The 15,807-nt window shown below is 40.1% G+C and overlaps 1 protein-coding gene across 3 annotated transcripts in view; it reads right to left on the bottom strand.

Annotated features, from left to right (window-relative positions):
- Window positions 1-15,807, bottom strand: part of CDKAL1 (CDK5 regulatory subunit associated protein 1 like 1) — a 652,416-nt gene that overhangs the window by 232,255 nt on the left and 404,354 nt on the right. For 2 of the 3 annotated variants that reach the window (XM_070747379.1, XM_070747381.1), the window contains 2 exons: window positions 3,957-4,040; window positions 1,973-2,137 (listed from right to left, as the gene is read on the bottom strand). The exons of the other annotated variant lie outside the window; for it this stretch is intronic. In XM_070747379.1, the coding sequence (XP_070603480.1) occupies window positions 1,973-2,137; window positions 3,957-4,040 (249 nt within the window). The remainder of the gene's footprint in view (window positions 1-1,972; window positions 2,138-3,956; window positions 4,041-15,807) is intronic. 3 annotated transcript variants of the gene reach the window in all.

Genomic DNA, 15,807 nt, shown 5'->3' with positions numbered 1-15,807 from the left:
AACAGCAAAATGGATGCATCACTGGAAAGATGCATCCACGGAGAGGGATGGCATATAAGTCCAATAAATGAATGAATGAATGAATGAATGAATGAATGAATGAATGAATAAATAAATAAATAAATAAATGATGGAAGGGCCATGATGATTACAGAACATCTTGAAGAATGTTTATTTGTCAATACTAACTTGATGGTGCATAATCAATTAATCAATTAAAAGAATTAGCCTTTCAGCCAGAAAAGGGGCAGAAGAACAGTTCAAAGACTAGACAATCTTGCAATGGGAATAAATAATACAGGATTAGCATAACTTCTCTGAAATTATTATTGACCATGGATATCAGCTTGGGCAATATATGCAAATTGGAAGAAAGTGGCAATGTTTATGCCGTAAAGTGATTTAAATCGTAATAATAACAATAAGGACCTGATAGGTGGATAAAAATGTCAAATTCAGTCTAAGCTTGTGACTGAATGTGTGACAAGCCGTAACCATTAAACTATTGCACTCTTTTTATTCCTATTGAGATCCATGCCCAAATATTATGCCTGTAACTGAGCTGGAATGAGCTATATTATTTTTAGCAACCTAAAAACAACAAGATAAATAGCCATTTGAAGCAACAATAAATCTCAGCTACTGATACCCAGTAAATGTACAGCATGTCTAGTGGCTCTTAAATTCAGAAAAATAAAATAATGTTGGGTAAACATTAGAGATATTTATATTTATCTTTTAAAAAATACCCATCTCATAATTTAGAAATAAAATTAAAATTACTATTTTTTCTCCAAGTCAGGCATACTAAACTTATATTTTTAAAATTCTAATTGCCATATTTTTTGGAGTATAAGACACAGTCTTTCTCCCCCTAAAAGAGACTGAAAATTTGGGTGCGTCTTATATTCTGAATGTAGGTCTTACTAAGCTTTTTTTCAGCCCAACGAAGTGCTAACGAAATCTTCTGTGCTTTGCTAGCTAAGCGATGTTCCTTTTGCCTGTTTTTTCATTGCTACTCCCTCCTACAATCAGCTGAGCCTTTTTTCAGCCCCAATGAGGTGCTAACAGTGAAACGATCTTCTGTGCTTTGCTAGCAAAGTGATCTTCCCTTTGCCTGCTTTTCACATTGTTTCTCTCGGAAGAGAGAAGTGTTTTAGAAACTGTGTTTTATCCCCCAAACAGCCAATTAAGGTGCTGAAGCTGACCAGACTAAGGGCTAGCCAGATGAATAAGGGGTAGCAGATTATTTTTCCCTATTTTCCTCCCCCAAAACTAAGAACCGTCTTATACAGTGATACCTCATCTTACAAACGCCTCATCATACAAACTTTTCGAGATACAAACCCGGGGTTTAAGATTTTTTTGCCTCTTCTTACAAACTATTTTCACCTTACAAACCCACCACCGCCGCTGGGATGCCCCGCCTCCGGACTTCCGTTGCCAGCGAAGCACCCATTTTTGCGCTGCTGGGATTTCCCTGAGGCTCCTCTCCATGGGAAACCCCACCTCCGGACTTCCGTTTCCAGCGAAGCACCTGTTTTTGCCATGCTGGGATTCCCCTGCTGGGATTCCCCTGCAGCATCGCAAAAACACAGTAGTCCAGAGGTGGGGTTTCCTATGGAGGGGAACCTCAGGGGAATCCCAGCAGTGCAAAAACAGGCGCTTTGGCTGGCAAAAGGGGTGAATTTTGGGCTTGCACGCATTAAGCAGTTTCCCATTGATTCCTATGGGAAACATTGTTTCGTCTTACAAACTTTTCACCTTAAGAACCTCGTCCCGGAATCAATTAAGTTTGTAAGACAAGGTATCACTGTACTCTGGTGCGTATAAAAAAACTGAAAAATACAATAATTGTTTTTAGAAATTAAGCACACATAGATACGACAATAACAACAAAAATTACTAGTAACAACTGAATTAGAATGATAAAGCTCTTTAAGTATAAGGGGTAAGAAAGTGTACTGCTCACCTCTGTTAAACCAGAAACTTCTCCTCGAGCGAACGGTCTTCTGATGGATGGAGTGAAGACTCTGCCCTCTGATACTGGCTGCCCTCTCATAAAATGCTTCCCTGCTTCAAAAATGTCCACTTCTACCATCTTACCCATGAATTCAGGGTTCTTTGGTACAAGAATCTTTTAAAGAAAATATACAGATTATTTTTCCTTACACTTTGAAAAGTACTTACGATTTTACATTCAAAAAGGAAGAAAGATAAACATAAAACATGCCACGTGGTATCTTAACGTTTGATAGCATTTGCCGTAACAGAAACTTAATACAATATTGGAAATTTTAAATGTTTAAAACTTTTCAGCATTTTTATATTATTTATTTTGATAATTATAACATTAAGGGGGTTTAAGATTATAACACATATATAATTTTCAATATATATCTATATTTATTAACAGAATCAATTAATTATTCTTATAAACATATACAGGTAGTCCCCGGGTTACATCATCCCCGACTTGTGATGTTTCGTCATTACGACATCTCCCGGCAGAGCAGCTCCACGCTTTTATTACCTCTCTATCCTGTTCCCCTCCCCTCAAAGCAGGCCTCGCAAGTTAGCGCCGTATCATGCAATGGCTCCCCCACACCCTCTGGCAAGCTTCCCACGGTGGGGGCGGGGGGCGGGAGACAGCAAGCTGTCACACTATTTACTCTCCCTCACGCCCCAAGTTTTGGCGACCAGGGGGGAAGCAAGGTCTCCCAAGCGAATGTGTGCAAGGCAGCGCCGGGAAGGACTGCCAGTTGCTCCGTCAAAGCCGCTGCTGCTGCTGTCACCTCCGTTTGGGTGAGGGGTCCGAAGCGAAGCAGCTTGGTGAATAGCAGGGTATGTGCATGAAGAATTTGTGGGAAGGGTGGGGGGCTCGGCCCTCTCCTCCCCTTCGGGTGGTGGGGCTTACCGAGCGGGTATGTGCAAGGCTCTGCTCACACCACCCGCCTGCAGCGCTGGGAAGCACCTTGGCTAATTTCAGAGGAATGCTGAATACTCTGCTGCTCACTCAAAGCCTCCGCCGCCGCCTCCATTCGGGCGAGGGGGTCTCCGTGGTGGGCGGCCTCAGAGGCTGCAGCGATGCAGCCCAGTCAGTAGTGGGGGAGTTTAAGAATTTGTGGGAAGGGTGGAGGGCTCGGCCCCCTCTTCCCCCTCGGGCGTTAGAGCAAAATTCTGACTTACACGGAAATCCAGCTTACGACGCCCCGTAGGAAAGGAACGATGTCGTAAGTCAGGGACTACCTGTATTGCTAAGAACAGTGGTGGTGCAGTGGTTAGAATGTAGTACTGCAAGCTAACTCTACCCACAGCCTGGAGTTTGATTCTTACTAGGCAAATAACTTAACAGAGGGATGTAAAGCACTATGAAGCGGTATGTAACTCTAAGTGCTGTTGATATTAGATCAACCCCCCTCCCCCCCATTTAAGAAAGGTGATGTGTGGTTGTGAATGAATTGGCTGATTTTAATATATATGGGATTTTAGTAGTAATTTTTAATTAATTAGATTTGTTGTTGTACTGTTTTTGTATCTTGTGAGCCACCCCGAGTCTTCGGAGAAGGGCGGCATACAAATCTAATTAATAATAATAATGATAATAATAATAATAATAATAATAATAATAATAATAATAATGCTATTCTAGCAGTGAATTACAAAATATTTTTCCAATTAGAGGTTGATTCCATGTTTCTAATTATTTAGAAATTAAATAATAATTTAAACAGAGGTATCTTAACATGAGAGATGTCATTTTTGAGGGGAAATCAATTAATAGGAAAATTTATTTATATTAATCTATTTTCTGCAACTTGGAGAAAACAGATGCTTTTAACAGCTCCAGTCACAGGGTTGGTGGAAACTAGGTATCAAATTCACGAACATTACTTTGTATGATAGGTTAAGGAAGACAAAAAGGACAATTTTTCCCCATATTTTTAAAATGTTACCTGTTCGTAGAATTTATTATGAGCAACATAAAATTTGGAATCAAAGGATTCTTCTGTAACAAGCACTTTCTGTCTCTCCCCAATCTGTGAAATTAAAAAAAAATACAAGTAGCAGTGAGTGAAAAGATGGTATTGTAAATCCCCCTTTCTCGTGCAATTATCAGCTTGATGTGAAATAATATAATAGCCACTGGAGGAAAAAACCCCCTATTACATCTAATTATCATTTGGACAGATAAGAGACTAAGGCCCCTTCTACATATAAGGGACGTGGTGATCTGAGATTGATGCAGCTCAACTATTCCCCTAGCACTGTTTTGCTTCTAGCTGTATTGAAAAGCTGAACCAATTAACTCTGTAAGTTAATCATCTTGGCTTATGCTCCAGAGAGAATATGGTGATGACAGCTTCCTCCACAGCGCAGGATACACTAGTCCACAAACTACTACTTGGTAAGATAGGAAAATGTGGGTTAGACACCATCACTACCAGATGGATTAGTAAGTGGCTGACCAAGGGAATTCAACATATGGCCCTCAGTGGAACTGCATCTACATGGAGGGATCTACACTATGTAGTGAGATCCCCAAGACTCTGTCTTAGGGCCAGTACTCTTCAACATCTTAATCAATTATTTGAATGAGGGAATAGATGGGGACACTCCAGAAGATAGGCTTAAGATGCAGAAGGATCTTGACAGACTTGAACATTGGGCACAATCTAATAAAATGAAAATCAATACTGAAAAACGTAAGGCTCTATATTTAGGCAAGAAAAGCCAAATACAGATATAGTACAGGTAAAAAAAGACCTCATGGTCCATCTAGATTGCCCTTATACTATATCCTGTATTTTATCTTACAATGGATATATGTTTATCCCAGGCATGTTTAAATTCAGTTACTGTGGATTTACTAACCACGTCTGCTGGAAGTTTGTTCCAAGGATCTACTACTCTTTCAGAAAAATAATATTTTCTCATGTTGCTTTTGATCTTCCCCCCAACTAACTTCCGATTGTGTCCCCTTGTTCTTGTGTTCACTTTCCTATTAAAAACACTTCCCTCCTAAACCTTATTTAACCTTTTAACATATTTAAATGTTTGGATCATGTCCCCCGTTTCCTTCTGTCCTCCAGGTGGTACCTATTGGACATATTAGTAGTAACTGTGAGAGTGATCTTGGAGTTCTAGTGGGCAACCACTTAAATATGAGCCAGCAGTGTGCTGTACCTGCCAAAAAATCCAATGCAGTCCTAGGCTGCATTAACAGAGGGATGGAATCAAGATCATGGGAAATGTTAATGGGTTATTCCGTGTCAAGTGGACTAGTGGTCCCCACCTTACTATCTCAGATTTTGATGAAATTTAATGAAATTTGGCACATAGTTACTTTATGATATAAAACTATGCTATGCAAAATTTTAGTTCAAAAGACTAAAAATTGGGAGTTCTAGGAGACCTCAAATTAAGTTTGCAAAATGCTGAGTTGGCAAAAAAGACATTTTGGATCAACTTCTAGAAGCTGTAAACGCGGCAGTTTCAGTAGTATGTTGTATATATTTGGAGAGCCTGCACACCTTGTAAGGATTTATAAACTGGCAAAACCCCATGTACCTCATCCTCTTACTTTTTCCATGGTTCAGGCTCAAAATTTGCAAAAAAAATCCTGAAAAACGAATTTACAGCAATCTTCAGGCTGCTGTAGTTTCAAAACTACTTGGCCTTTCAGGTTGATTTTTGGGAGGTGTACTAAGTACACAGTTGCAATGAGGACTTCCAATTTGTAGCACTTTCCTTCAAGTTGTTGAAAAGATATAAGAGTTCAGAGTTGATAGTTTAAAATTGGTCCATCTCAAATGGAATGACTCTAATACTATTGATAATATCTTAGTAAGACCAAACTTGGAATGTTGCTTCCAGGTTAGGTCACCACAATGTAAAAAAGATGTTGAGACTTTAGAAAGAATACAGAGAAGAGCAATAAAGATGATTAGGGGACCGGAAGTAAAACATATAAAGAACGGATTCTGGAATTGGGTATGTCTAGTTTAATGAAATGAAGGACTAGATAGCAGTGTTCCAATAGCTCAGGGGCTGGCACAAAGAAGAGGGATTCAATTTCAATCTATTCTCCAAAGCATCTGAAGGCAGGACAAGGAGCAATGAATGGAAATTGATCAAGGAGAGAAGCAAACTAGAACTAAGAAGGACTTTGCTGACAGTTAGAACAATTAACCAATGGAACAACTTCAATCAATAAATCAGAATAGAGCTGGAAGGGACCTTGGAGGTCTTCTAGCTCAACCCCCTGCTTAAACACTCTCTTCTAAAAACCTCCAGTGATGAAGCACACACAATTTCTGATGGCAAGCTGTTCCATTGGTTAACTGTCCCCACTCTTAGGAACTTTCTCCTTAGTTCCAGGTTGCTTCTCTCCTTGATTACGGTAGTTCCCATATATTGTTTCTTGTCCTGCCCTCTGAAACTTGCCTCCAAAAGTTGTGAGTGCTCCAACACTGGACGTTTTTAAGAAGAGTATAGACAATCATTTATTTGAAATACTATAGGGCAGTGATGGCGAAACTTTTGTTCCCTTGGGTCCCAAAAGTCTGTGCATGTGCGATATCGCATGCACATGTGCTCACATCCATAATTCAATGCCCCTCTACACCCTGCCTCCCTGTGTATGCGCATGCAGTCCCACATACTGCCCCATCCCCCACACATGTGCACACGACCCCTTCCCCCATTTCCTAACTTTTGATGGGTAATTCATTCATTCATTTATTTATTAGATTTGTATGCCACCCCTCTCCGCAGACTCGGGACGGCTCACAACAAAACAAAACAGTTCATGACAAATCTAATAATTATAATTTAAAATATTTTTAAAAACCCATTTACTAAGCAAACATACATACAAATATACCATGCATAAATTATATATGCCCGGAGGAGATGTCTCAGTTCCCCCATGCCTGACGACAAAGGTGGGTTTTAAGGAGCTTACGAAAGGCAAGGAGAGTAGGGGCAGTTCTAATCTCTGGGGGGAGCTGGTTCCAGAGAGTCGGGGCCGCCACAGAGAAGGCTCTTCCCCTGGGGCCCGCCAACCGACATTGTTTAGTTGACGGGACCTGGAGAAGGCCCACTCTGTGGGACCTAATCGGTTGCTGGGATTCGTGCCCATTTTTTGCCCTCCCTGGGCTCCAGAGGCCACCCTGGAGCCTGGGAGCCGAAAAATGCCCTCCCCTGCCCCCCGGAGGCCCTCTGGTGGTCAAAACTGCTATCCTGGAGCTTCCACACAAGCCAAAAATCATCTGACCAGCGCACACATATGCACTGAATCTGAGCTAGAGCAATGGCTCGCATGCCAGCAGATATGGCTCTGTGTGCCACCTGTGGTACCCGTGCCATAGGCTCGCCATCACTGGTATAGGGTTTCCTGCCTGAGCAGGAGATTGGATTAGAAGACCTCCAAGGTCCCTTCTAACTCTGTTTTCTGTATTCTCCGTGGCTTTAAGAAATGAATGATGTTTAGATTGTAGATTCTAATTCTTTCAACTAACAGTAATTAATTCAACTAACCAATTTGAATACAATTCATCTCTAAAACTAAAACTAATTTCCACTGCCAAAAGAATCCCTTCATTACGAATCTTAGATCTATCTATTAATAATGCTTAGAATTAACATGCTGGAGAGGAGGAATTGCTTTACAGAGCATTGGGAATATTCTTTCCTATGGTAGTAACATTGATACAGTATAAAGACCTGGATATTGTCTTATTCTCTTTTTTTTGTAAGCTCTTTGTACAACTCTTTCAAGAGGAAGGGGTGGGGGAGGAGAGGGCTACAGCAACTATCCTTCAGATTTGACCGCTTGACTATTTCTCAAAGGGAAAAAAAAATAACCAGGACCACCAATATCGACGTTACTAGAATACATTTTCTTGCAGTATTTTAAATGTTCCTGGCTCATTTTGACAACCACATTTGCTAGATCTCACACTTTTATTTGGGAGTCTAACAAATATTCACAATAATGTATCTGTCGGCTGCTGAACAATAATTGCAAAAACACCCCCAACTCACAACCAACAACCCATATTACAAACTGAATCAAAATTAAAAGATTAAAATCATGGAGACGGCGCATATATTAAATTATTAACAGCCTTTCACTGACATCCAGGGAATACAAGCACTGGATTGTTCTTCAAGAAGGAGATAACATTGTGGATATGGCTTTAACCAGGAAAGATTTACAAAATCTATTTAAACAGTATCTAATCTACAAACTGTAATTATAAATAACATCTCCAAACAACGATTCTTACTAATTTTGCCAAGATATTTAATATAGGAGCTATGATAGTGCAGTGGCTATTATGTAGTATTACAGGCAAACTCTGCCTACAGCCAGGAGTTTGATCTTGATTGGCTCAAGGTTGACTCAGACTTCCACCCTTCCGAGGTTAGTAAAATGAGGACCTCGACCAGTGATGGCAAATCTATGGCACGGAGCCATATCTGCCAGCACGCGAGCCATTGCCCTAGCTCAGCTCCAACGCACATGTGTGTGTTGGCCAGCTGATTTTCAGCTTGCACGGAGGCTCTGGGAGGGCGTTTTTGGCTTCCAGAGGGCCTTTGTGGGGTTGGGAGAGCCACTGTAGCCTGGGGAGGGTGAAAAACAGGTCTGTCGGGTCCACCAGAAGTTAGGAAACCAGCCGTTTCTGGCCTCCAGGGTGTGTGTGAGGCTATTTTCACCCGTCCCAGGCATTGAATTATGGGTGTGGGCACTCGTGCACGTGCACAGGCTTTCGGCACCCAAGGGGAAAAAGTTTTGCCATCTAGACTGTTGGGGGCAATATGCTTACATTATAAATTGCCCAGAAAGTGCTGTAAATACTATGGGGCAGTGTATAAGCTTAAGGACTTCTTGTCTGTCCTTATTCTATGTCAGCAACCTCCCCGGCATGGGTGACTTCCTATCCGTTTACCTTGGCTGTCCCTCTTTTCTTATCACAGCACACTGAATACCAAACAAATTGAGTACCGGGACAACATTTTCATGTGAAAATGCATCGCGTACCAAATTTGGCAAGTTTTGAAGCAATGGAGGTACTAAGGTACCACTGTATTTCAAAGGATTGCTGGCAGATGATCTTGATGAAATAGGATTTATTTATTTATTATTAGAGTTGAAAGGGACCTTGCAGGTCATCAAGTCCAACCCCCTGCTCAAACAGGAAAACCTACACCACCCCAACCAGATGGCAGATCAATTTTCTTTTGAATGTGTCAAGTGATGGGGCATTTACAACCTCCGCTGGCAGGCTGTTCCACTGTTTGATCAGTCTCACCGTCGGAAAGTTCTTCCTTATTTTCAGGTTGAATCTCTCCATGGTCAGTTTCCATCTGTTGTTCCTGATCTGGCCCTCTGGTGGCCTGGAAAATAGTGTGACCCATTCCTCTCTGGGGCAACCCCTCAAATATCTGTATACTGCTATCATGTCCCCTCTGCCCCTCCTTTTTGCTAAACTATCCATGCCCAGTTCCAGCACCCTCTCTTCATATGTCTTGGTTTTCAACCCCTTTATCATTTTAGTTGCTCTTTTCTGTACTTTCTCTAGAGTTTCAATGTCCTTTTTTGTAGTGGGGTGACCAAAATTGAATAGCTCTTCAGAAGAAGATCTGAAATATTGCAGGGATCTAATATATTGATATCCCGCCTTCAATTTTTCCTCAAAAGAACAATCTTGTAGACTATTGGCTCATAGTTGCCTCCAAGCTGCCCTTTTGAATATACAGTGTTCCCTCGATTTTCGCGGGCTCGAACTTCACGAATAGCCTATACCATGGTTTTTCAAAAAATATTAATAAAAAAATACTTCGCGGTTTTTTCCCCTATACCACATTTTTTTCCACCCAATGACGTCATATGTCATTGCCAAACTAATAATTTTTGCAAATAAATAACAAAAAAAAATAATTATTGTTAATAATTATGTTTATAAATATCAGGATCACTAAGTGTCTTATTCAATGGTGAATACCAGTAATAATGGTGAGTAAATGGTTGTTAAGGGAATGGGAAATGGTAATTTAGGGGTTTAAAGTGTTAAGGGATGGCTTGTGATACTGTCCATAGCCAAAAATGGTGTATTTACTTCCGCATCTCTATTTCGCAGAAATTCGACTTTCGCGGGCGGTCTTGGAATGCATCCTCCATGGAAATCGACGGAACACTGTACATTACTCTTAAGCCTGCCTCTCCCCAAACCTAGTTGTATACTATAGACCAGTGTTTCCCAACCTTGGCAACTTGAAGATATCTGGACTTCAACTCCCAGAAGTCCCCAGCCACCGTTCTCTGGCTGGGGACTTCTGGGAGTTGAAGTCCAAATATCTTCAAGTTGCCACAGTTGGGAAACCCTGCTGTAGACTATATATCTTTTGAATTTTTTCAGACTACCTTTTCTAAATCCTTGCACTACCCGGTATAGCAACAGTGAAACAGATGATTATTTTTTATATTTCAAATTCATCTTTATTTTATACGACTCAAAGCAGCATACATAATGGTTCCTTTTCCTATTTCCTCACAATAACAACCATGTGAGGTGGGTTGGGCGGAGAGAAAGCGAGAGCAACTGGCCTTAAATCATCCAAATGGCTCTCGTGCTTAAGGGAGGACTAAAATTTGCGCTCTTGTGGTTTCCAATCCAGAACTTCAATCACCGCAGCAAACTGGCTCTCCCTGATTACATTTCGGAGACTTAAGAGTTGTGGATGATTCTAACTTTGCATATTGCCCCTATGTGTACAATGTATGTGGCATTTGTAATGCTGCTCACGGAAGCTCTTGTTTCCTCTCTTTCAATTTAGCCAAATAGAATTGATCTAAGCAACAGATGCACACAGTGCAAACCTCCATCTTTTCAACTCTTTCACTGCCTGGCTGGAGCCTTGAGAAGCAGGAAGGATTAAACAGAAATCAAAGGAAGAAGGGCTTGAATAGCATCTTGTTAGCATGACAAAAGGAATACCTCTGTTGTCGAGCATTGGGCAATGCATCTCATTAAATGCAAGCGAAAGAACAATTAGTTAGCCTGGCCCCCCCATGACAATTTCTGGCACTAGGCTCCGTATCAGAGGGCTCTGCCCAATCTGTGGGGAGAGCTGCTGCTTTCTCAGCCCAACAATCCTGCTTCAGGGTAAATTGCCCGCTTCTTAGTATTGTGCACCTGCATCTGACTGCTTCATTTTGATCTGGCCTCCCGCTGTGAAAATGTTGCTTCTTCAAGCACAGACATGCCTTGAAATGCAGCTCATATGAAAATTATATTCAGAGATGTCGGCGGTGACCTAAAAATGACAAATGGGCCTCAATTGCATTCTTTTAAAATTCACTTTTGTTTAATTGATTTATTCTCTACAATAGTATCTTGCCATGTGGTGCGGTTTCATCAAACTATATAGGCAGGGCAAGAAAATAATTTGTTACCCCATCTGTATCTTTATCTGATTTATAACCTGCTTCATTTGTTATATTTTCCTGATTTCTGATTTTTTTTTTTTAATATATATTTTTATTAAATTGCATAGACAAACATGACATACATAACATGCAACACTTAATGGAGCTACAGTCGCTCCGCTCAGAGTAGAAGTCGTCTTTACATTTAAACGTGAAAAAAAAAGTGAAAAGAAAAAATCTTGTCATTATTTAACACCGTCTATAAAATACTTAGAAATATCAAGTATAAAGTGGTAAATAGAAACACATCTAAAATATTTAGCAACATATGTAAAAGTTTTAAAATTCTAACTTAAATTGAGCTAAAATAAAGGAAAAGAAGGAAGAGGAAAAAAAGACAAAAGAATAAAAGCAGAAGAAAAAAGGAATTCACATTTATATTGTGAATAATCATCATCTACTACAGTGTTTTTCAACCAGTGTGCCGTGGCACACTAGTGTGCCGCGAGACATGGTCAGGTGTGCCGCGAAGCTCAGAGAGAAAGAAAGCAAGAGAGAGAGAAAGAAAGAGAGAAAGAAAGAAAGAAAGAGCGAGCGAGAGAGAAAGAGAGAGAAAGAAAGAGAGAGAGAACAAGAGAAAGAAAGAGAGAAAGAGAGAGAGAGCAAGAGAGAGAAAGAAAGCAAGAGAGAGAGAGAAAGACATAGAGGGAGGTAGGGAGGGAGAGAGAAAGAGAGCAAAAAAGAGGAAAGAAGAAGAGAAAGAAAGAGGGATGGAGAGAGAAAGAAAGAGGAAGGAGAGAGAAAGAAAGAGGAAAGGAGAGAAAGAGGGAGGGAGAAAGAAATAGTGAAAGGGAGGAAGAGAGAGAGAGAGAATTTTTTTGTCCAAACTTTTTTTAGTGCCCCCCCTCACCACCACTCAATGTGCCCCAGGGTTTCATAAATGTAAAAAATGTGCCGCGGCTCAAAAAAGGTTGAAAATCACTGATCTACTACAATATAACTACTAAATGCTAATGTGTTTAAAATACTATAAAAATAAAACTACGGTATCTCTTTTTATTTGTATCCCACCAAATATATACCTTTTGCCAAACCTCATAGAATTCTGATTCTTCTTGGTTATTTAATTTCTGATTTCTTTACAAAGTACGATATGAAAGGGTTCTTCTACCCATAATCAGGGGTGGGTTCTGGCTTACCTCGCTGCTGGTTTGCTCCTTGATGCGCCACATGGGTGCATGCGCATTGTATGTGCATATGCATGCAGAGTGCTAAAAATCATTCTGCGCATGCGCAGAAGCAAAAAACAAGATGGCACCGCCTAGAGAGCTGGCTCGGGGGTGTGGCAGGCCTGGGTCCTTGCCAGTTTCAGCAACCCAGACCACCAAGTTACGGCGCCTAAAACACAATTTAAGTATTGCCCACAAGATCATATGCTGCAACGTCCTACCGGTCAATGACTACTTCAGCTTCAACCGCAACAACACAAGAGCACGCAACAGATTCAAACTTAATATTAACCGCTCCAAACTTGACTGTAAAAAATATGACTTTAACAATTGAGTTGTCGAAGTGTGGAACACATTACTGGACTCAATAGTGTCAACCCCTAACCCCCAACATTTCTCCCTTAGACTATCCACAATTGACCTCTCCAGGTTCCTAAGAGGTCAGTAAGGGGCGTACATAAGTGCACTAGTGTGCCTTTCGTCCCCTGTCCAATTGTCTTTCCTTTATCTCATGTATCATATATATTTTCTTCCTTTCATATATCTTCTCCTCTATTTTTACATATTATCTTTATATATATTACTTCATGTCTATTCTATTCCATATGTATTGTGTATTGGACAAATGAATAATAAATAAATAAACAAATAAATAAATAAACAAACAAATAAATAAATAAATACTGGATCTATAGAACCAGTCTGAACCAAGAGGGACCCACTTCTGCCCAACATTTTCTCTCACATGCATAAACCCAGAGACATACGCAGGGGGGCATGGATGTAGATGAGATCAGAGCGAAACATTCTCCCCTCCTTTTCACTAAGAATAATTGAATATTGTTATCTGCAAGCTTCCTATACCACTTTTTAAAGTATACACTTACAATTCCCTACTAATGTTTATATAAAAAAGTATATTTCAATCTGCATTCTAAGCAGGAGCTGGAAATGTGCCCTCACCAAATTCAATTCCTTTCCTTCTTCAATCCAGTATCCAAGGAAAGCTGACTGGCTAGGCCTACTTTAAGGCTTTCACTAGGAAACAAAATGGAAGCCAAGAGTGTTACTTCAGAAATCCCAGGCATTTCAAAGGGCCTTAAAGACCTGGCTTTCCTCCCAGGCCTTTTGAGAAATGGACTGCTGCTTCCATTTTCCTTCTCTGTTCGCCTCTGCCATTGTTCTTGCTTCGCCTTGTGTGTTTCTCATGTTTGTTGCATTGGCCTCTTTTTTTTAAAAAAAAAAAGTCTTAATAACTGCAAACTGCTCAGAATTATTGTAAGTCTGGAGGCATATATACTGAATTAATTATGAAGATGATTAGTAAGGAAACAAAATTGGGTTAAGAGTAGCCTAGCCATCCCATTCAGCTTGGGCTATTGCACAAAAGGCAGAACTTTTTTTTGCTACACAGGGCACGCATGCATAAGGCTAAGGAGAGGACCAAGAGTGTACTTGAGTATCAAACCATCTAAAACCACCTAGGAGGTTGGCCACTTGGTAGATAGCTCTGTCATTACAACAAAAATATTCATTCATTCATTCATTCATTCATTCAGTCCAATACACAATGAGGGTTTTAGTGGGTATATATCTATATACACATAGTAAAATACACGATGAAGGTTATAAAGGAGATACTCATAGTAAAATATATCTAAGAAATAATAGAAAAGAAGGTATAGTAATAGAACATATCAATGAAAGAATAGAAGAAGAGATGTAGGAATAGAAGAAAGGTATAGGAGATATAGGAGAGCAATAGGACAGGGGACGGAAGGCACTCTAGTGCACTTGTACTCGCCCCTTACTGACCTCTTAGGAATCTGGATAGGTCAACTGTGGATAATCCAAGGGTAAAGTGTTGGGGGTTTGGGGATGACACTATGGAGTCCGGTAATGAGTTCCACGCTTCGACAACTCGGTTACTGAAGTCATATTTTTTACAGTCAAGTTTGGAGCGGTTAATATTAAGTTTAAATCTGTTGTGTGCTCTTGTGTTTTTGTGGTTGAAGGTGAAGTAGTCGCCGACAGGCAGGACGTTGCAGCATATGATCTTGTGGGCAATACTTAGATCTTGTTTAAGGCGTCTTAGTTCTAGGCTTTCTAGGCCCAGGATTGAAAGTCTAGTGTCGTAGGGTATTCTGTTTCGAGTGGAGGAGTGAAGGGCTCTTCTGGTGAAGTATCTTTATTAGACTAGATAGAATCAGTCTACAATTCTACTCTCCCTTTACGGCAAGCCTTTTAATCCGAACATATTGCTCAGTATAGATATTGCAATGCTATTCATTCTAAACAGAGTGGTCCAGTTCAGCATAGCATAAGATAATCAAAGGATCTTACAAGAAAAATCAAAATAAACAAGAGCCGCAGAGAGCCAAGGTCTCAATTTCCTTAATTAGCAAGTAATGACATTCCCATCAGAACAAAAATCAAGTTCCTTATGGAGAAATTCAGAAGCAATTAATGCCCATCGATTAAATCCTAACAATTATGAATGAATAGGACAGTTTTGTTTTACAGCTGAAAGGAATTTTACAGCAGTATTGAAAACTCGCAAAGACCTTGGAGGTCAAAAGATGATTCAGACGAACAGCAAATCAAAGTAAGGTTTTCTTTATATATTAAATTTATGTGCTGCCACTCTTCCAATGCTCAGGGCAGCTGGCAGCGGTGAAAAAACAGATTACTACCAAAGCATTAAGAACTTTTAGCCCCATTTTACCCTAGTTTACCAAATGTATCAAGTTTATCTCATAATTTTATAGGGAGAAACCTCAGGAAGCATACATGCAGTTCCTACCTATCACTTTTCCAGGAGGATTTTTGTTTTCAAATGAACCCTTATCTATGTATGCATATTTATATTACCATAGCTTAATATTTCCCCTTTTAGCTGGAGGCAATGGAAAGAGTTACTGTTTCATATAAGATTAAATTACCCGATTGTAGTTGGAATCAGTCCTACATATGAATAACAGAAAAATAAAAGGGAATATGGCCTTATCTGGTTCTCTTTTTCCAATTCCAATACTTTAATGCAGAATAACAATAATAAAAAAAAATTAGCCAAGGCAAAGCGAGATGGAGAAAAAAATGGGAAAAATTGCCCCAGTCTCTTAAAACTCAGGAACAACAGAT

The sequence above is a fragment of the Erythrolamprus reginae genome, chromosome 3, assembly GCF_031021105.1.
Source record: "Erythrolamprus reginae isolate rEryReg1 chromosome 3, rEryReg1.hap1, whole genome shotgun sequence".
NCBI lineage: Eukaryota > Metazoa > Chordata > Lepidosauria > Squamata > Dipsadidae > Erythrolamprus > Erythrolamprus reginae.
Note: the sequence above shows the minus strand (reverse complement) of the source record. Positions and strands in the feature narration are given on the sequence as shown.